The following is a 22005-nucleotide window of genomic DNA, read 5'->3' as shown; positions in this document are numbered from 1 at the left end:
TGTAATGCTGTCATCAGTATATAAAATGTTCTAGTTGTCACTTCACTTTGCATCAAATCATCAATTCATAGAGATCTCAGCTTCCTCTGAAATTGTCCATTTTGTCATTTCTTATGACACAAAAATATCCCATTATATCCATATGCTATTAAAGGTTTCTGGGACAAATATCGACAATCTCAGAAATGCAGACAATACTACCCTGATGGCAGAAAGTGAAGAAGAGTTAAGAAGCTTCTTGATGAGGGTGAAAGAGGAGAGTGTAAAAGCTGGGATGATAATTAGTGGGCATGAATAATAGATAGACAAGCACCAGGCCCTGGAGTCAGGAGGACCTGAGTTCAAAGCTGGCCTCAGACACTTAACACTTACTAGCTGTGTGACCCTGGGCAAGTCACTTAACCCCAATTGCCTCACAAAAAAAAAAAAAAGAAAGAAAGAAAAAGAAAAGGAAAAAATGCTTAATCAAAAAACCAAACAATAATAATAAACTTTTTTATTAAAAGAAGCCAATATTACATCTCCCCTAAGCTTTCTCTTCCCCAGATTAAATGTCCTCAACTCCTCTAACCGATCCTTGTGTTGTTGTTTTTTCCCATCTCCTCACCACCCACAGCACTCTTTAGTAGTCCAGGCCCTTTCCTAAAATTTAACCCCAGGAATGGGGACAATACTCCAGATGGGGTTTGATATGGGGAAAATTCAATAGGCATGAGCCAGACACATACACGTACCTCAGGGCACAAGTAGTAACACACCCTATTGAGAGGTCAAACCATCCCCCATCAATAGACCCCATATACTCTTGCCTCTAACCTATGCCCTACTCCGGATCAGTGAGAAGGCATGCCTCCACATGTGCCTCCAGCAGGGAGAGGCTCCTCCTTTGAGAGGAAGGTCCTGCTCTACTCCTCTGGGGTCCCAATCTCATCCTGGGATGAGGAGAGGGTTCTCCTTGGGTTTTGGAAACTGAGTCTCCCATGGGACCCCACAGAGTGCAATAGCAAGGCCACCAGGATGGGAAGCAGGAGGCCCCAGAGTCGTGGCCCTGGGAGTCTCTGAGCATCATTCTCTGGCTTCTCCCCAGGAGAGCAGAGCAGGCCTGCATCTCATTCCTTAGGGGCCAGGCTCTCTTTGCTTCCCAAGGTAATAAATCAGTTCTGTGTTCATGAGAACCAGATTTGGCTCTTCTTCCTCTGTCTTTTTCTGTAACTGTTTCAGTCTGTCGCTTTATATGGATGTCAGGGTCAGAATGAACCTTGGAGCATTGATCTCCACAATTGCCAAATGACGGCATTGGATAGATTAGCTTAGAAAAGGCAAGGGATTTCCTAAGGTCATACAACAAATGGACTTAGCTAAGGGGAGGGTCTGGGAGGAGAGATCGTCAAGGGAGGAGGTCAAGGAAAATGTGAGGACTGCTCCCTTCTAGCCCCCTTCTCAAATTAATCTGTAGCTAGCTGGTACAGGGGATAGAGCTCTGGGCTTAATGTCAGGAAGTTCAGATCCAGCCTCAGACATTTACTAGGTGTGTGACCCTGCCAAGTCACTTCACCACCATCTGCCTCAGTTTCCTCATCTGTAAAGTGAGGATATTAATAACAACACCTACCTCCCAGGGTTGTTGTTAGGAGTAAATGAGATAATAATTATAAAGTGCTTAGCCCAATGTCTGACAGAATAAATGCCATATAAATGTTAGCTCTTTATTATTATTAATATTAATAGGAGGGGCAGCTAGGTGGCGAAGTGGATAAAGCACTGGCCCTGCAGTCAGGAGTACCTGAGTTCAAATCTGGCCTCAGACACTTAACACTTATTAGCTGTGTGACCCTGGGCAAGTCACTTAACCCCAATTGCCTCACTAAAATATATATATATATATATATATATATATATATATATATATTAATAGGAGAGGAGGGAGGGGGACATCATAATATAGTGAAAATTACACTGGATTGGGAGTCAGAGAATGAGTTTCAATCTTGGCTCTGCTTGCTTACTAGCTGTGTGATTTTCTTTATCTCCTTCCTTCTCTGGGCCTCAGTTCCTTCATCTATTAAAATAAGGGAATTAGACCAGACGATCAAGCTCAATTCACAGTAAAGAGTACACTGGAGGGGCAGCTGGGTGGCGCAGTGGATGGAGCACTGGCCCTGGAGTCGGGAGGACCTGAGTTCGGATCCAGCCTCAGACACTTGGCACTTGCTAGCTGTGTGACCCTGGGCAAGTCACTTAGCCCCAATTGCCTCACTAAAAAAAAAAAAAAAAAAAAAAGAGTACACTGGAGAGGCAGCTAGGTGGTGCAGTGGATAGAGCACCCACCCTGGAGTCAGAAGTATCTGAGTTCAAATCTGGCCTCAGACACTTAACACTTACTAGCTGTGTGACCCTGGGCAAGTCACTTAACCCTAATTGCCTCACTAAAAATAAAAAAAAATTTAAATTAAAAAAAAATTTTTTTAAAGAGTACACTGGTAAATGTTTAACAATTAGCTCTGGGGGGGGAGGAAATAGGACACCCCCTTCCCCCTTTTAAGTTTAATTACATTATTTATATTTTCTCCTTCACTCTAGACAACCAACAACACAATAAATCAAGTCCTGATTTGTAGCATTTGCCAATTTCCTCAGTGTAAGTGTTCACACTGAACATTTAACAATCAGCTCTCACCCTTGTGAGCTAGCTCTAGTAACCCATTGCTTCCAGCTCTAGATCTCATAATTATGAGGGAAGGGAATGATGGGGAAGCGGAAGGAGTAGGACAAGAGTATTATTTTTTTTGTTCAGTTGTTTTTCAGTCATACCTGACTCTTTGTGACCCCATTTGGGGCTTTCTTGGCAGAAATACTGGAGTGGTTTGACATTTCCTTCTCCAGCTCATTTTACAGATGAGGAAACTGAGGCCAATAGGCAGAAGTGACTTGCCCAGTGTCACACAGCTAGTAGGTGTTGGAGGTGAGATTTTTATTTTTGGCGTGGCAATTGGGGTTAAGTGACTTGCCCAGGGTCACACAGTTAGTAAGTATCAAGTGTCTGAGGTCAAATTTGAACTCAGGTGCTCCTGAATCCAGGGCCAGTGCTTTAACCACTGTGCCACCTAGCTGCCCCCTGGAGGTGAGATTTTAACTCAGGAAGAGAAGTCTTCCTGATTCCAAGCCACTCCAGGCACTCACTCTATCCCCACTGTGCCACCCAGCTGCTTTGAGTCACTTAGCTGTTGAAGGTCTGGGGGAGATTGCAAAGGCTAAAGCTAAACCTTGGCTGTGGGCCAAGCAGAGAAGAGCAAGAGAAATGGGGAAAGGGGAGAGGGGGAGAGAAAAGAGAGAGAGGAGGAGAGAAGAGAGGGAGAAGGCAGAGGAGGAGGTACAGGGGAGGAGAGAGAGGCAGGAGGGATGGAGGGAAAGGGATGGGTCTCCACGTGCTCTCACCAGTTCCCCAGGCACTGGCCTCCCCCTACTCCGGTCATCCCAGATTCTTGTGTCTCCCCACAGCCCCTCAGTGACCGAGGCTCCAATTGTGTACCTCCCCCACCCCCAGATGTTTTTGCCAAGTCCTTCTTCTTGTGAAATCAAGCGCTTGCTTACAGTCCTGGGCCCCAGTCCAGGTCTAAGACTCCTCCAACCCTTGGACCCGCCCCATCCCAGCATTACTCCTCATAAAGGCCCCTGGCCCAGTCTCTCCTCTGATGGAGCTTAGAAGCAGGAGAGGTGCAAAGATGGCTTCTTGGGCACGGCTGGCAGCTCTGCTCCTCCTGGGGGTGGCAGCCTGTGGTGAGTAGGGTGGGCCTCCGGGGTGCTCCCTCCCCTGTCCCTGCCTCCTCCCAGCAAGGCATCAGAAGCAGCTGGGGGTTGTCGAAGGGGCCTCGGACTCTAGGAAAGAGAGCCAGGTTCTGGTCTCAGCTCTACCATTAAATCGCTGTGTGACCCTAGGGAAGGGGCATCCTCTCAACAGGCTTTCAAGAGAGGCAGATGGTGGGGTCTGGGCTAGCAGTTGGTCTCTTACTGGAGCATTCTGTGATTCTCTAAGCAGAGTCCCCAGTGGTGCAGTGGGGGAATATCCTGCACTCAGAGTAGGGACCTGGTAACTGATCCTTTCAGTTCCACTATGGATAGGCAAGTCCCTTGTCCTGAGACTCAGTTTCCCCACCTGTAAGATGAAGTTCGCGATAGTCCTTAGGGCTATGGTGAGGAAAGAGCATTATAAATCTTTAAAAAAAAAAAAAAAGACCCAAATCCCCCCAAAGCTCTGGACCCTAGGCAGGATGGGGGTATTTAATTCTCTTCAATTTAACTAATGTCCACTGTGTGAAGAGGCCCTGCCTGCGCTGTGGATAGAAAACTGGAAAAGAGCACATTTTTACCCCCAAAGGAGTATACAGGAACATATTGTCATCTGTGGACAGTGAGGTAAAACAATGGATAGAGCACTGGACTTGGAGTCAGGAAAATCTGAATTCAAATCTGGTCTCAGTTATTTACCAGCAGTATGTCCCTGGACAAGTCATTTAACTGCTGCCTGCCTCAATTTCCTCATCTATAAAATGGGTATAATAATAGGCCCATCCTATCCTGTGGTAAGGACCAGATGTGATAATATTTGCAAAAGGGCTTCGCACACCCTGAAGCACCATATAAATAGCTACTGTTATTGTATGTATGCAAATAACTATGATATGAGGGAGCTGGAGACCAGCACCAAGAGATCCATAAACTAAAGCTCTGTGAGAAACTGGAGGAGGGAGAGACCCCTTTCACTTGTTCGAGGCAGAAGTTTGAGAGAACAACACCGGAGCTGGGCTATGAAGGAAGACAAAGGATTCTGAAAGGCCAAGCTGAGAAGAGAGACCCTTCCTAGTGTGCAGAGGAGGAATGGGGAAGGAGGGGACTAGATAACTGCAATGTGGAGTGCTCCAAAGGGAAATCAGGCCAGGAGAGGCTAGAGCCAGAGCATTCCCTCATTATAGGCAGGGAAACTGAGGCACAAAGAGTCTCATGGGCTCCTAGACCTAGCCATGGAAGGGTTCTTAGAAGTTATCAAGTCCAAACTCTTTATTTTACAGGCAGGGAAACTGAGGCACAAAGAGTCTCATGGGCTCCTAGACCTAGCCATGGAAGGGACCTCAGAGGGTATCCAGTCTACCCCCCTCCTTTTACAGGTGGAAAAGAGCTCTGGATTTGGACTCAGAAGCCCTGGGTTCAAATCCCCAGCTCTGCCACTTACCCCACCATGTGACTGTGGGCAGGTTATTTTAATTCATCTGGGCCATGATGACAGGGATGGATTAAATAATGTCTAAGGTCCCTTCCTGGGCTCCAGTTTTTCCCTGATGCTGCCCAGCAGTGCAGGTGGGAAGAGAGAGTCTGGCTCCACATAGTCTGGAAAAGTCAGGGCCAGGCATGGGGGGAGGGGGTGTCCTGAGGCAAGTCCTGCCTGTGCACTGGCTCCTTCCCTCACTTCAAGGGCCATCTTCTCCCTTAAGCCCTTCCCAATCCCTCCAAGTGGTGTAGAAGCCCTCCCTTGAATTCAACCACTCTCCATCTCATGCTCCTTCATGTATATGACATCTCTTTCAATAGAATGCAAACTCCTTGAGATTAGCGGGAGTTTCATTTTTTGTCTTTATCCCCAGTGAATAGCACAATGCTTGGCATACAGCAGGGGCTTAATAAATGCTTGCTGATTGACTGATTGGCCAATGGAGGCAGGAGGCAGGAGGCAGGAGGCAGGAAGCTCCAATTCCCCTCATAGACCTCTTGTCTCCTCAGCCGCCAGACCACGAGGAAGGATTCTAGGGGGCAGGGAAGCCGTACCCCACCTCCGACCATACATGGCATCCATTCAGGTAGACGGGAAGCACTTGTGTGGGGGCTTCCTCCTGAATGAGCAGTGGGTACTGAGCGCAGCCCACTGTGTGGAGGACATGTGAGTTTGGAGGGCAGAGGTAGGGCTGGTCTGTGGGAGATGGGATGGGCTAGGGAGAGAGAGGTGGAGGACAGGGCAGGGGGAGGGAGAAAGTAGTATTGGGCAGCTAGGTGGCCCTGGATTCAGAAGTACCTGAGTTCAAATCTGGTCTCAGACACTTGACACTTACTAGCTGTGTGACCCTGGGTGAGTCACTTAACTCCCATTGCCCGGCAAAAAAATTAAATTAAAAAAAAAAAAAGGAAAGTAGTGGGGAGTGGGTGAGGGAAGTTGGGGGGAATAGGACTCCCTCTCCTCCTCATCCTCTCTCTATCTCCCCCCCCCATTGGGATAGGGCCAGGATGGGCATAGACAAACAGGGAGTGGGTTGAGGTTATATAGGCTTCCAAACAGCTTGCTTCCAAACCCTTCCTTAGATCAGCGGAGTCAACTGTTAGGGTGCTGCTGGGAGCTCACTCCTTGACCCAGCCAGAACCTTCCAAGCGTCTTTATGAGGTCCGAAGCCTCTTTCCACACCCAGAAAGTCACCCTGACAACATCCACCATGACATTCTTCTCATCCAGGTCAGTAAGACCCCTCCCCCGCCCCACCCACCTGGCTAGAAAAACCCAGGGGTTTTGTTTTCACTGGAGATCTCAAATCACATAAATGACCTGGCCCTTCTCCTTCCCCTCCCCTGGAGAGTGCGTATCAATACTTCTGCAGGGATGAGTACACCTAAGTTTTTTTTTTAATAATAAACATTTTTCTTTAAAGTTTTGAATTCCAAATTTTACCCCTCCTTCCCTCCCTCCCCTCCCCTCTCCCTGAGGTAGTAAGCAAGCAGATATAACATTTAAGGTTTTTTTTGTTTTTTGGTTTGTTTTTTGGTGAGGCTGTTGGGGTTAAGTGATTTGCCCAGAGTCACACAGCTAGTAAGTGTTAAGTGTCTGAGACCGGATTTGAACTCAGGTCCTCCTGAATCCAGGGCTGGTGCTCTATGCACTGTGCCACCTAGCTGCCCCAACATTTAAGTTTTTAAGAGATTTCAAAGCATTAAATGTGCCCTCTTAAAATCCCTGGGTTTGGGGGCAGCTAGATGGCGAAGTGGTTAAAGCACCGGCCCTGGATTCAGGAGTACCTGAGTTCAAATCCGGCCTCAGACACTTGACACTTACTAGCTGTGTGACCGTGGGCAAGTCACTTAACCCCCATTGCCTAAAAAAAAAAAAAAATCCCTGGGTTTACTGCCCCTCCCCCCCCCCACATACACACACACCCTCACCCCCGGCCAAAGTCAACTCAAAAGTCACATGGGGCAGCTAGGTGGTGAAGTGGATAAAGCACCAGCCCTGGATTCAGTAGGACCTGAGTTCAAATCTGGTCTCAGACACTTGGCACTTACTAGCTGTGTGACCCTGGGCAAGTTACTTAACCCTAATTGCCCCATAAAAAAAAAGTCACCTCCTACCTACTTTTCCCAATTCCTCCCCAGCTGCCAGAACCTCGCCCCCAAATCGCTTTGTATGAACTTTGTATGGATTTTGTATGTACTGGTGTTGGTACACGTTGTCTCTTCTGATAGAATACAAGCCCTTTGAGGGCAACCTGGTCCATAACATGTCCCTAATAAAGGTTTGTTTGCTTGAAACATGCGATAGGGGTACTCAGTTCAATCTTTTTTTTTTCTTTTTTTAGTGAGGCAATTGGGGTTAAGTGACTTGCCCAAGGTCACACAGCTAGTAAGTGTTAAGTGTCTGAGGCCGGATTTGAACTCAGGTACTCCTGACTCCAGGGCCGGTGCTCTATCCACTGTGCCACCTAGCTGCCCCCTACTCAGTTCAATCTTAAGAGTTTGTGATGACCTAGAACAGGAAGTGCTTTGAGTTTCTCAGCCTAAATTCAGTCCTTTCTGTTGTGAGATTGTTTGGGGTTCCTCAACTGTCTGGTGCTTTGAGATCCTCAGCATCCGGCCTTAGTCTCCTCTGCTCCAGCCGGCGCGGGCATAGAAGGGTGGGAAGCTGAAGGTAAAGGGGGTGGGCGCCGGGATAGGGCCCCGAGGATGGATTTCCAAGCCTCCCTTCCTCTCCCTCATCCCCAGCTGTCTGAGAAGGCGACCCTAGGCCCCGCCGTGCAGCCCCTCCCATACCAGAGGGAGGCCAGGGATTTAGCTGGAGGCACACCCTGCTCGGTGGCCGGCTGGGGCATTATCAGCCACGCGGGGCGGAAGCCGGACCGGCTGCAGCAAGTCGAACTGCCCATCATGGACCGAGCCGTCTGCAATCAGCGCATCTACTACGACAATGACATCACCGACAAGATGATCTGCGCGGAGAGCCACAGGAAGGATGCTTGTAGGGTAAGGGACTAGGAGGAGGAGGCATACGGGAGTACTGAGATCTGCCTCCATCATCTAGGTCACACCCCCACCGGCCAGGTCAGTTTCTATGGCCCAAGGCTCCTCCTTCAGCAGTCAAGGCCCGCCTGCACCAATGAGCCCCCAACCCTTCTCGGGGCCCACCCTATTAACCCGGCCCGTCCCACACCAAGACCCTATCCTCCATCGTGATGCCCCGCCCTCCACTCCCATTGGGGGCGGGGCCTTTCGGAGAAGGGGCGGGGTTTAGGAGAAATGAGGGACTCTAGTTGAGGGACTCTAGTCTGTAGGGAGGGATGAGGCAGGTTAGCTAAAACAATCTGCGTCCCCTCCAGTCTGGCCGCCTTCCCTGATAGTCTTTCTCATGTACCCCATAGGGTGACTCTGGGGGTCCCCTTGTCTGCAATGGCGTGGCTGAAGGCATCGTGACGTCGGGCTCCCGGGTGTGCGGGAACCGGAAGAAGCCAGGCATATACACTAAGATTGCCAGCTACGTGGGCTGGATCGACAGTGTCCTGGCCTCTGCATCCTGAGGGTCCCTGCCCCTAGGGGTCAGCGACAGTCTCTGAGGATCTCAAAGCACCTAATACACATTGCCTTGATAAACGCGGTTGACCTTGGAGTCTCTTAGCATAAAATGTTCTCCTCCCCCTGTGTATGGGGATCCAAGGAGGAGTGATAAGCAGGGAAATGAGGTGGGACTGATGAGCAGGACCCTATCCCCAGTTATGAGATGGGGGAACTCTCAATAAAGCTTTCAATGCAAAACCCTCACTTTAGCCTCCTCTCTTGGCGGGGATTAAGGGACACAGAGGATCTGAAGGGGGTTCGTTACATGGAGAGTGGGGGAGGGAAACTAAAAAAAAAACCACCTCTCTGATTTGGGGGAAAATGAGAAGTTTGGATAAGAACGGATTCCATCCCTCATGTCATGGAGCTCTTGGGATCAACTAATGTTGATCTGTTTCTTTAATGTTCTATATCGTTCCCAACACAGCTAGCTAAAAGCAAAGCATCTTTGGGGATCTGTGTAAAGACACATGAAAACAAAATAAACCCTAAGTAATATTGAGGGAAACTAGTGGGAAGAGGCCAAGGAAAGTATTCCTCATCTCAGTGGATTGTGACTGGGAGGTGGGTCACTGAGGTAATGTGCCCATTTTATAGATGAAGAGACTGAGAATCACAGAGAGTTCAAGGTCACACAGCTAAGAAGTGTCTGAGGTGGGATTTGAACACAGGGACCCACAACACACCCACCAACAACCAGATTTACTTCAATACTTCCAGGGGTCCTGATATCAGCAGTTTGGATTCTCCTGTTGCCAACACACATTCCAAACACTCCGTGCTTCATCAAACCATGTTTATGAGTTGCTACATCCAAAAACCATTACTATCTTGGTGTCCTTCCTCTCCTTTTCTGGTGAGGAGTCTCTCTGCCCTCAGCTAGGCTGGTCCTTGGCTGATAGGCTAAGCCTCTCCAAGCCTCTCTAGCTCTGTGGGGACCTTCCAGAGCCTATCCTCTGCCCTGACGGCCCCCTCAAGAGCCCAGGGCTTCCTCCAAGCTGTGATGAGGAAAACAGAGGAGAACTTTCTAACAGACATCACTATAATTCAAAATACTGGATAATAAGCATATTGATGAAACAGTAATGGGAGGTGTGAGGGAGGGAGCTGGGGAATCCCTGAGAACACTTCCTAAAGGCATGACTTTTGAGCTGGGCTTTAAAGGATGACGAGTATGACAGACAGGCAGAAACAGGGGTGAGGGTGTTCCTGGCATACAGATTGCCCTGAGCAAAGGCAAAGAGATGGGAGAGAGCACTAGGCATGTCTATGACTATGGTGATTTATCCAGTTTAGCTGAGGTGTCTACTGCAAGGAGGAGAGGAATATGAGATAAACAGAGGGGACAGAGCGGCTGGAGATGATCAGACTGTGAAGGGCCTTTGGCAACACCAGGCAGAAGGACAGAACTTGACTCATTAGCACGAGAGAGCCATCACACGGTGATTGAATCAAGGAAACGCCAGATGCATCGATGAGGAAAATCTGTCTTGCCAGTAGGTGTGGCATGGAGTGGGAGGGCAAGAGGGCAGGAAGCTATTCCAAGAGTGGCTAAGCTAGGGAGAGCTTTGAGGTTCTGTCCTGGGCCAAGGGTCCTCTGGACCAGCCCTGGACAGGCTGGAGCAAGGCTTCAGTAAGGCTGGACATGGCCTAGGAGGGAACCTCTTCAGTGCTTTGCCGGTCCCACCTGTGCTTTCCCTCCTTGGCCCCCATCCATCATCAACATCTCCTCCCTCCTGGGATTATCCCCTAGGATGCCTGTCAGGCCGGGGTCACCCTTGGCTGAACTCAAGGTTATTCCCCTGCAATCGCTCAGCCAAGGCCTCCAGGGAGCTGGAGGATGGGTGGAGTTTCCCGACTCAAAGGTCTGGCTCTCCTCCATCTGGATTTGGCTTTCCTGTAGCCTTGAGAAACCTCCCCCGTGAGCTTTCCTGAGGCACAGAGCCAAGGAGAGGGCAAAGTGGCACTGAGATACCAGTTTATCTAAATCCATAGCTTCTGGGGGCAAAGCCTGGACACAGACCTGGGAGAGACCTTAGAGGAAGACAGAATGTCAGAGCTGGGAGGGCCTTAGAACCCAGAGTGTCAGGGCTGGGAGGGCCCTTAGAACACAGAATGTCAGAGCTGGGAGGGCCTTAGAACCCAGAGTGTTGGGACTGGGAGGGCCTTAGAACCCAGAGTGTCAGGGCTGGGAGGGTCTTAGAACCCAGAATGTCAGAGCTGGGAGGGCCCTTGGAACATAGAATGGAAGTCAACCTTTCATTCCTCAAACCCTCTCCCCCTTAGACCCGTTACAGGGGCTGCACACTGGTTCCAAGGGGTTAGACACATGGTAGAGTGAAGTGAGCAGAACCAAAGACAATTTCTACCACACCAACAATGTTGTAAAGACAAATGCCTTTGAAAGACTTTACTGATTAACACAATGTCCACCCATGATCCAGAGGCTGGAAGATGCTCCAGTGACTGTGTTGGCCCAGGAATTGATGCACACAGGGTGCAGCATGAGACCTTCATTTTTGGATGTGGCCAGTGTAGGGATCTGTTTTCTGACTGCATATCTAAGAGTTCTGGGTTGTTTTTTTTTTTACAGTGGTGGGATGAGATGGGATGACAGTGGGAGGGAGAGAAGACTCAATGCTTGTTGGCTGAAAGAAACAATTTAAAAATTTAAAAGGGCATGTGGACCCACAGGCTCGGGGTTGGTCCTTTGATCCTTGCTGTAGGGCCAAGGGGACAGGGGCCCGGTTTGAGAGGGGTTAGTGATCTCGAAGAGAGGCTGTGCCAATGAATGGCCACTAAGTCTGGAAGAACCACCTACTTGTTAGCTCAAAAGCAGAAGCCAAAGTTCAAAGTGATCTGAGCCTGGACTCCAGCCCCATCACCCCTCTCCTCCCCGCTTCATGGAAACCAAGGGACCAACTAGTCTCTTAGTACATGCCCTTTATTTAGCAAGAGGCCAAAGCTTGTCTGTGCCGCCCCCCACACCCCCACACTCCCGGGGCCAAAGCACACATTCCCTAGGTTTGTTCTTGTAACAGAACATAGAATGTCAGGGTTGGGAGGTACTTCAGAGACCTGCTAGTCCAACACAAAGCTGAATGAATGAATGAATGACTTAATTAATTAATTAGTGAAAAGGCATTCGATAAGTCCCACCACTGTGCTAAGCACCGGGGATACCGCTAGAAAAGACAATCCTTGTCTTCAGAGTTTACATCGTGACATTAGACAACAAAGTGTTCTGTCCCAGTGGATAGAATGAATTTACAATTTTTTTTTTTGGCAGGGCAACGAGGGTTAAGTGATTTGCCCAGGGTCACACAGCTAGTGTCAAGTGTCTGAAGCCGGATTTTAACTCAGGTCCTCCTTACTCCAGGGCTGGTGCTTTATCCACTGCACCAACTAGCTGCCCTGTCCCAGTGGATAGAACAAGGTACTTGAAATCAGGAAGGACTGAATTCAAATCTATCTGAGATACTTGAACTAGTGTATGCCCTTGGACCAGTCACTTAACCTCTCTCGGCCTCAATTTCCTCAGATGTCAGATGAGCCTAATAATAGTTCCTATGAGATAACATGTTCTTTATAAACCTTGCCATTGTTAAGAGCTGTTAAGGGGATCCTCTGAACTTGGCTTTTTTCAGTTGCCATATTTTCCAGAAACATCGAACTCAAAGCATGCGTTAAGGACGAAGCTCCCCCTGACTTGACATAACATGTTGTTCTACCCCAAGCTGGACTCCCTGTGCGTTCTTGGGAAGCGAGATGCTCACCAGCTGGGGGACGCTTGTGCCTAGTGGGAGTGGTCTTGGTGTTCTGCACCTGTGCTGTGCTGTCTCTCCCTCACCCTGCCATGTTATGCCTCTTCCTGATATCCCCTTTACAGAAGTGTAAACTTCTGCAAAAACTAGAAATCTATTGCATTCCCATGCATGATCATTTCTTTTGTAATAAACCTGGTTTTCACATGTCTCGTTATGTTGTGATTGCCTGTTGACACAATGCTATATAAACACCAGCTATGTTTATTATTCTAATGGGGGGGGGGCATAATGTCTGTAGGGAAGTGGAATTCTGGGAAGGGAGCTTTTGGTCTATGGGTTTTCTGAGAGAGAAATAGAAAGCAAGAGGTGGGAAAAGGATGATAGGAGGGGCAGGGTGGGGGGCTGACTGATGAAAAGGCCCCTCTAAACTTCCACCATTAGCTCCTAGCTCCCCACCCCAAACCTGTCCTCCCAGTCTTTTCTCCAGGGCAAAACAGCCCCATTTCCTATCATCCCGTCTGTGCATCTCATCATATCTAGCCCTCCCAGTTCTCTCTCTCTCTCCTCCCTCCCCCTCTCCTCTCTCTATTCCCCTCCCTCCCCCCTACTTCCCTCCCTCTCTCTCCCTCCTCCCTCCCTCTCTCTCCTTTCTATTCCCCTCCCTCCTCCTCCTCTACTTCCCTCCTTCTCTCCCTCCTCCCTCTTTCTCTCTCCCTCCTCCCTCCCTCTCCTCCCTCTATTCCCCTCCCTCCTTCTCTCTCTCCCTCTCCCTCCTTCTCTCCCTCTCCTCTCTCTATTCTCATCCCTCCCCTCCCCCCTCCTTCTCTCCCCCTCCCTCCTTCTCTCCCTCTCCCTCTCCCTCCCTCCCTCCCTCTCTCTCTCTCCCCCTCTCTCCCTCTCACTCTCTCCCCCTCTCTCCCTCCCTCCCTCTTTCTCTCTCTCTCTCTCTCTCTCTCTCTCTCTCTCTCTCTCTCTCTCTCTCTCTCTCTCTCCCCCCCCCTCTCCCCCCTCCCCTTCTGGGCATTCTCCAGTTTGCCAATGTCCCTCCTAACATGTGACACCCAGAACAGAACATGATACCTTGGCTGTGGTCTGGCCAGGCGCGGGCCCCAGGACAAAGGGACACTTCCCTTCCTCATTCTAGACATTTTTGCTCTTCCTAACATGGTCACAAACAACAATAACAACAACAGCAACAGCAAGGACACCACCACCACCACCACAGCAACACTAACAGGTTATTTAAGCTCTCAGTTTCCTCATTTGCAAAACTTTTTAAACTTTTGCAACATGACTAATATGGAAATATGTTTTGCCTGATTTCATATGTATAGTTGATATCATATTGCTTGCTTTCTCAATAGGTGGGGGAAGGAGAGGATTTGGAATTCAAAATTTTTTAAAATGTTAAAAAATAAATAGATAATAATTTTTTAAAAATAGGCCTTTGGAGGCAGCTAGGTGGCTCAGTGGATAGAGCATCAGCCCTGGATTCAGGAGGACCTGAGTTCAAATCCGACCTCAGACACTTGACACTTACCAGCTGCCTGACCCTGGGAAAGTCACTTAACCCCCATTGCCCTGCAAAAAAAAAATAATAATAATAATAGGCCTTTGAATTGCCTCATGACCTTTAAGGGCAGCTAGGTGGCACAATAGATAGAGTGCTGATCCTGGAGTCAGGAAAACACTTCTTCCTAGGTTTTAAATCCAGCCTCAGACACTTACTAGCTATGTGACCCTGGGCAAGTACTTCACCTTGTTTGCCTCAGTTTCCTCATCTGTAAAATGAGCTATAGAAAATTCCAAGAAAATTCCCAAATTGGGTCACAAAGTGTCAGATGTGACTGAATTTTTTTTTTTGTGACTGAATTAAAAAAAAAATTTAGTGCTAATAGCTAGTGTTTAACTATCACTTTAAAGTTTGCAAAATGGGAGGTTGAGTCAGGTGGGAGAGGGAGAAAAGAAATCCAAAAGGGAGGTTCCTACCTCTGGGTTTTGTGTGCCACAAGGAAAGAGGAGTTTCCTGTATCCTCCAATGTTTGGCACCAATTATGTTATTGGGAAATAGAGTGGGGGGTTTGGGATAGGAGCAGGGCTTGGGGTTCTTAAGAATTCTTCTTTAAATAATTTCTTTTTTCTTTTTTTTTGGTTTTTGGTAGGGCAATGAGGTTTAAGGGACTTGCCCAGGGTCACACAGCTAGTAAGTGTTGACACTTGGGGGTTGACAATGGGGGTTAAGTGTCTGAGACTGGATTTGAACTCAGGTACTACTGAATCCAGGGCCGGTGCTTTATCTACCGTGCCACCTAGCTGCCCCCGTTCTTTAAAGAATTACATCCTCTTGCACACAAATCCAATAGAATAAGATAATAATTTATCTAGGGGCTGGGGAAAGAAAACCAAAAGAGAAATACTTAGACTTCGCATGGGGAGAAGGCATGGCTCTGAGATACCTATCTCCTCGAGCAGGAGACAGACAGATACTTTTATAGAGGACTGATGGGGGTGATCATCTGATTGTGGAAAGTTCCCTTATTGGGGAAGGACCATCCCCCACTGGTGGTGGCTGGGGAAGTTGGGTGAGGGGTGGCTGCTCATCTCTCAAGCCATCTCTCTCCTCCTCCCACCACAAAAGCAGCAGCCACACCTAAGTTTATCTCCCCAGGGGTGGGGGAGACTGGAATGAAGGGTAGTTGTCCTGGGGCTAGCTCAGTCCCAATCCAGTGCCCCTTATCTCTTTAGGCGTCCTTTGGTTTAGTTTCTCAAGAAGATTCTTTGATGTACCCCAGAAAACTTCTGGGGTGCTAGGCCCATAACACTTTACATATGTTATTTCATTTAACCCTAAAACAACTCTATGAGTTATGTTATTATTATCTTCATTTTCACAGATGAGGAAACTGAGGGTGGGAAACTTATGAGGTGAGATTTGAATTCAGGTCTTCCAGACTCCAAGTTCCGAGTTCTATCCACTGTGGGTGCCCCTGGGTAAAAGGCATAGCCCAGTACTGCTGAGAAGACAACATTCCATCAGCTGGTGACTTGTTGGACCTGGGGCGGCTGGCAAGAGTTTTTGCAGAGCTTTCTGGGAGAAGCATGCTGGAAAGAGGAGACTGAAGGAAGCTTACATAGCATCTTCCAACCAGCTGCCACGTGGGGAGAGGCTGAGCTCCCAGTACTTTTGTCCTCTCCTCCCCCTCCAGTGCTCTTCCCTTCAGAGGGACAATAACAAGCCACTGGGTTTCAGCCACTAAACCTCCTTCATGGATCTCGGACTAAGGATGGCACATGACCTTTGAACCTAATTCCTTAAGCCTCCTCTTTCCTACTTCTTTTATCCAGAAGCTTCTGCAAAAACTCTTGCCAGTGGGCAGCTAGGTGGCACAGTGGATAAAACACTGGCCCTGAATTCAGGAGGACCTGAGTTCAAATTCGGCCCTAGATACTTGACACTCACACTCACTAGCTGTGTGACCTTGGGCAAGTCACTTAACCCTCATTGCCCTGAAAAAAAAACAAACAAAAACCACAAGAAAACCTCTTGCCAGCAATACTAACTCCAACAACTCACTGGCTGATGAATGCTAGGTGGCATCTCTATGGCAATCACAGTCATTATAGGCCTGTGATAGATTACAAAGGGCTTTAAGTGCCACACAGATGAACTTGGATTTTCCCCGAAGGGAGACAGAGGTCCTCCCACTAGCCAAAACAGAGCCTGAAAGTCATCAGGCTCTGCTGCTGATGGGCATAAGTAGGTCTAAAGAAGTATGATTTTAGCTTCTTCACTCCTCGAGGAGACGTGGGCAGAGGCAAAGGATTATGGAGGGCTGTGCTAAATTAATTGGCAAAATCAGGCTGAGGAGATAATCACTAGTGGTTAATATAGAGTAGGACACACCAGAATGTGGGCTTGAGCCAATGGAATTAGGGAATTAGAGATGGAATTACTTTCACCCCACAGGAATCCTAAAGAGGAGATGTATCCTTGCCTGGGCACCTGAATCAGCAAAGTGAGGGAGTTATAAGGATATTCAGAGACTTAGAACTACACTTAGAACATAAAATGTCAGGGCTTGGAGGGCCCTTAGAACCCGGGATGTCAGAGCTGTTATAGAATGTCTGAGCAGGGTCAATAGCCCTTGCTTTGGTTACACAACCATGAACTAATGTCAGGAGTTAAGGTATATAGATTTAGTGCAGAAAGGAAACTTAGAGGTTATTAACTTTACATATGGGGAAATGGAGTCCTGGAGAAGTTAAATGACTTGCTCAGGGTCACACAGCTAGTAACTGTCTGGGGAAAGATTTGAACCCAGGTCTTCTAGACTCCAAATTTTACTCATTTACACCCTAGAGGAGGAAGGGGTCTAGCATGGGGTCCCCCTAAGGCCTGGCTGATCCCTTCCTGCTCTTCCTTCTTTTCTCCCATCCTCTGGGGCTGAGCTAGTAACAGGAAGACCTCCAGTTCAGATATGGTCCAATAAGGTCTTACTGTCTAACCCAAGGCTTCTTAAACTTTTCCCACTCAACTCCTTTTCACCTGAGAAAATTGTATGCAATACCAGGGTCTATAGGTATATAAAATAAGTATACATAATCTTTTATTGTTGCCAAATTTTTCTCACCTCCTCCCCCTCCCCCCCCACACACATTCAGTAACACAACCCCACAATTTAAGAAGCTTTGGAGAATGGAGTTTCTGTACCTCTAGAAGAGGGCCACAAGGGGGAGCCCTTACTCCTCCCCAAATGAAGTTGTTTTGTTCTCAAACTCAAGTAGAAACCAACAAATAGTGACCTTTCAAAAAGTAAACTGAACCAGCCGGGTTTAACCAGTGTGGGCACGTCCTCCATTCAGACACAGCCCGTGACTCCTCTTCACCTTCGCAGATGACCACATTAAGAGAGTCATGATAAGTTAGACCAGGGGAGATGACAAGTCCCACTGCCTTCTGCCATAGTCGGACCTCACCTAAAATATCGTGTTCAGTTCTGGTTTGAGTTTAGGACAAGCCAGAGAGAAGGTCAATCAGGGAACTAGAGACAGCCACAGGTTCTATCAGATCACTCCTCTCTTCAAGAAGTTTCAGTGGCTCCCCATTGCCCCATTGGATAAAATAACAAACTCTTCTGTTTGGCCTATTAAAGCCCTTCAAAAGGGGCAGCTAGGTGGCGCAGTGGATAAAGCACCAGCCCTCGATTCAGGAGGACCTGAGTTTGAATCCAGCCTCAGACACTTTACACTGTGTGATCCTGGGCAAGTCGCTTAACCCTCATTCCCCTGGGGAAAAAAAAAATCCCTTCAAAATCTGCCTCCCACCTATCTATTCAGGCTGATTATACTTTCCCTTCCATTTTTTGCACTCTAAGTTCCAGAAAATATCATCCTACTTGCTATATAATATTTAATCTTTTCATACATAACACTTCATCTCCCACCTCCCTGCCTTTGCCTAGGCTGTTCCACCATTCTTGAACTGCTTTCCCTCCTCACCTTTTCCTCTTAGAATCCTTAGCTCTCTTCAAGACTTAGCTCAAGATCCATTCTTTTTGTTTTTTTTTGGGGGGGGTGAGGCAATTGGGGTTAAGTGACTTGCCCAGGGTCACACAGCTAAGCTAGTAAGTGTTAAATGTCTGAGGCCAGATTTGAACTCAGGTACTCCTGACTCCAGGGCTGGTGCTCTATCTACTGCGCCACCTAGCTGCCTCTCAAGATCCATTCTTTACAAGAGACTTCCCTCTCCTCCAGTTAGTGTCCACCCCCAAATACTTTGTACTTAGTTTGTATGTTTTGTATTTATCTGCATTACACGTGTTTTCTCATTCTACACAGTAGAATGTAGAATGCCCTTGGGGGCAGGGACTATTTTGTTTTTGCATTTTCAGTGCCTGGCACATAGTAGGCACTTAATATTTGTTAAATTGAATGAGTACAGGGGGCAGCTAGATGGCGCAGTGGTTAAAGCACCAGCCCTGGATTCAGGAGTACCTGAGTTCAAATCCGACCTCAGACACTTGACACTTATTAGCTGTGTGACCCTGGGCAAGTCATTTAACCCCCATTGCCTGCACAAACAAACAAAAAATAAATTGAATGAGTACAAAAATGGTATGTATTTAGTGCTTTAAGGTCTCATTTGAGCCTCACAATAACTCTGTAAGGCAGGAGGCCCTACAGGTGTTATTAGCCTTATTTTACCTATAGCAGGTATCTCTGTTAGTATTGTTGTATATCTGGGAGAAATTTCCAAGGGCCGTGGACATTTTCAAAGAGGAACTTAGAATTGACAAAGTGAAGTATCATTCATTCCCATTCCATTGGTGGTCCTTGGATTTTATTTTATTTTATTTTATTTTATTTTTTGATGAGGCAATTGGGGTTAAGTGACTTGCCCAGGGTCACACAACCAGTAAATGTTAAGTGTCTGAGGGCAGATTTGAACTCAGGTCCTCTTGAATCTAGGGCCAGTGCTCTAACCACTGCACCACCTAGCTGCCCCGGTCCTTGGATTTTCAAACCTGATCCTCAAGTGGGCTGTTTTAGCCATTGGCATCTGCTGTCAGAGCTAGACTTGCTGACCATCATGGATGCCAATGGTAGCTTACCTTGGGATACAGACTCACTAGATAAAATGATGGACAGTGGCAGCCACCCTCACTGCAACATCAGCAGGAGCCTCAGGAAGCCAGCAAACCTAGACCAATCCCAAGTCCTGAAAATGGCAGCTCATGTGACCTCCTCTAGCGTTGGTAAATTGAAGGGGAAGACTGCTTCTCAGCCACTCTTGCCCTGATTTTCTCTGCTGTGGTTCGAGATTCCAAGCCTGAACTCCAAGACATATATCTACCCTACCCCCAATTCCTTTTCCACAGCCTGCAAGTATGTGGGTTTTGAGAATCCCCTCAACCACACCTGAAGAACTGGGAAGGAAATCAGGAGGAGGGAAGAAGGCAACCAGAAGTTAGAAGATGGCTGGAAGGGGGCAGCTAGGTGGCACAGTGGATAGAGCACCGGCCCTGGAGTCAGGAGTATCTGAGTTCAGGTCCGGCCTCAGACACTTAACACTTACTCTGGGCAAGTCACTTAACCCCAATTGCCTCACTAAAAAAAGAAAAAAAAAAAAAAAGAAGATAGCTGGAGGCAGATGGATCCTTATTATAATATAACTTCTTTTCCTTTTATTCTCAATATCTATGTTTGATTCTTCAGCCACACCATGTTGGCTATCTGCGACCTGTGAATGTCAGGGGAGGTTATGACCAGACACAGGTGGGGTCTATAGAGCTATAGATTTCATATTTTAAAAAATTTTTTTTTTTGTGAAGCAATTGGGGTTAAGTGATTTGCCCAGGGTCACACAGCTAGTAAGTGTTAAGTGTCTGAGGCTGGATTTGAACTCAGGTACTCCTGAATCCAGGGCCGGTGCTCTATCCACTGCGCCACCTAGCTACCCCTAGATTTCATATTTTTGATACTTCAAGTAATATCCCATTTCATTTCCTAGACCACTCCGAACCCTTCCAACTTGGGTTTGAATTTAGCTTTAAGTACGATTTCTGAATGTTTGTAGGCTGAGTGCCCTCTGGTGAGCAGAGGAGATATTGCAACCTTTAGGAAGGTTATTCCACACAGGGGCCAGAAAAGAACTGGGGTGGCTAATGATTGCGCTGATGGCTCTAGGAGATTCACCAGTTTGATATTGTACTTCCTCACTGGATAATTAATATGGTAACATGCTGTCTTAAAGTAGGCTTAAGGAAGACAGCTTATGAGCTGATCTGGGTTGCTTACACTGAAGAGTGCCCCACCTACAGGGCCCTACCAGTCACATGCAGGGTACTCACATGTAACAGACCAATGAGGAAACAGAGTCTCAAAGAGGTGGTTTGCCCATAGTCACATAGCTAACAAGTGTCAGAAGTAGGATTTGAATCCAGGTCATTCTGACTTGAATGCTTAAACTAGAGAAGAGAGTTGGAGGTGAGGGTGAGAGCATAATAGTTGTCTTTTTAAAGCAATACAAATTACATAATTTTCCAGAAAAGAGTGAAGTCTAGTAAATGTCCAGAAACAATTGACCTCAGCTCCAAACACATTATTAGAGTTGAAAATCAAATCAAATTACTGGTGCCTGAGTTTACAGAGTCAGAACATCAGTGCTAAAAGGGTGTTTAGGGATCACCTAAACATGGCGGGGAGGGCCTCAACTTTTGTTTGTGCCATAGAAACCCTTTAGTAGTTAGCCTGGTGAAGCCTACAGACCCCTTCTAAGAATGTTATTTAAATGTTAAAAAAAAATACAAAGGAAACCAGTAATAGTGAAATATTGTTGTTCAGTCATTTCAGTCACGTTCTATGCTTTGTAACCCCATTTAGTGTTTTCTCAGCAAAGATACTAGAGTGGTTTGCTAATTCCTTCTCCAGCTCATTTTGCAGGTGAGAAAACTGAGGCAAACAGGATAAAGTGACTTGCCCAGGGTCACACAGCTATTAAGTGTCTGAGGCCAGATTTGAATTTTGGGAGAGGTGTTTTCCTGACTCCAGGATCAGCACTCTATTCACTGCACTACATAGCTGCCCCTTATATTTGAAAGAGTTATCTTTTTTTTTTTTTGGCGGGGCAATGAGGGCTAAGTGACTTGCCCAGAGTCACACAGCTAGTAAGTGTCAAGTGTCTGAGGCTGGATTTGAACTCAGGTCCTCCTGAATCCAGGGCTAGTGCTCTATCCACTGTGCCACCTAGCTACCTCCAAAATATTTTTAAAAGCAAATTCACAGACCCCAAGTTAAGAACTCCCAATCTAGTCCAATATACTTGTTTTACAGAGGAAGAAACTGAAGTCTAGAGGGGAAGAGACTTGTCCAAGGTCACACAGTCAGAGGTAGAGGTAAAACCCAAACCCAGGACTTCTGACTCCCAGTCTAGAGTTCTTTCACTCTCATTAGGAACTTTTTGTTTTGTTTTGTTTTTTAACCAGTTTAGCCCCCACTCCCTCTTCCTTATTATACTCTTTTCCCTCTTAAAGCTGTCAGAGCAGACATGGAGGAAGCCAGATTCAGAGGACTTCTTGGTGCTTCCTCCTGCCCTCCAGAGACATCCATCTTCCTCCCTCCAAGAAGTTGAGTCCCCGGTGCATCTGCAGATGCCACAGGTAACCTGGGGCAAGTCACTGGCTCTGGAGATGCCTCAGGTGGACAGAGCAGCCTGCCATTAAGATTCACTGGGTAAGACTGGAAGAACAGGGATAGCTGGGGTTGGGGATCTAAGACCTACCCCAATTCACTGGATAAGGTGGGGCAGGGTTGGGGATTTGTATGAGCAAAGATGAGAAAAGACAGAGAAATAGTGAGGGTTCTCTGTAAGTAACTCCGGGAT

At 47.4% G+C, this 22005-nt stretch overlaps 1 protein-coding gene across 1 annotated transcript; it reads left to right on the top strand.

Annotated features, from left to right (window-relative positions):
• Positions 1 to 3639: 3639 nt before the first annotated feature.
• On the top strand, positions 3640 to 9060 carry CFD (complement factor D). Its single transcript, XM_043978219.1, has 5 exons — positions 3640 to 3777; positions 5773 to 5929; positions 6346 to 6493; positions 8011 to 8268; positions 8664 to 9060. The coding sequence occupies exons 1-5, from the start codon at positions 3693 to 3695 to the stop codon at positions 8817 to 8819; spliced, it is 804 nt and encodes a 267-aa protein (XP_043834154.1). The 5' UTR covers positions 3640 to 3692; the 3' UTR covers positions 8820 to 9060.
• The last annotated feature ends 12945 nt before the right edge of the window (positions 9061 to 22005 follow it).

The sequence above is a fragment of the Dromiciops gliroides genome, chromosome 1 (assembly GCF_019393635.1).
Source record: "Dromiciops gliroides isolate mDroGli1 chromosome 1, mDroGli1.pri, whole genome shotgun sequence".
Lineage (NCBI taxonomy): Eukaryota > Metazoa > Chordata > Mammalia > Microbiotheria > Microbiotheriidae > Dromiciops > Dromiciops gliroides.
The sequence above is the reverse complement of the archived record's forward strand: the minus strand, read 5'-3'. Positions and strand labels throughout refer to the sequence as shown.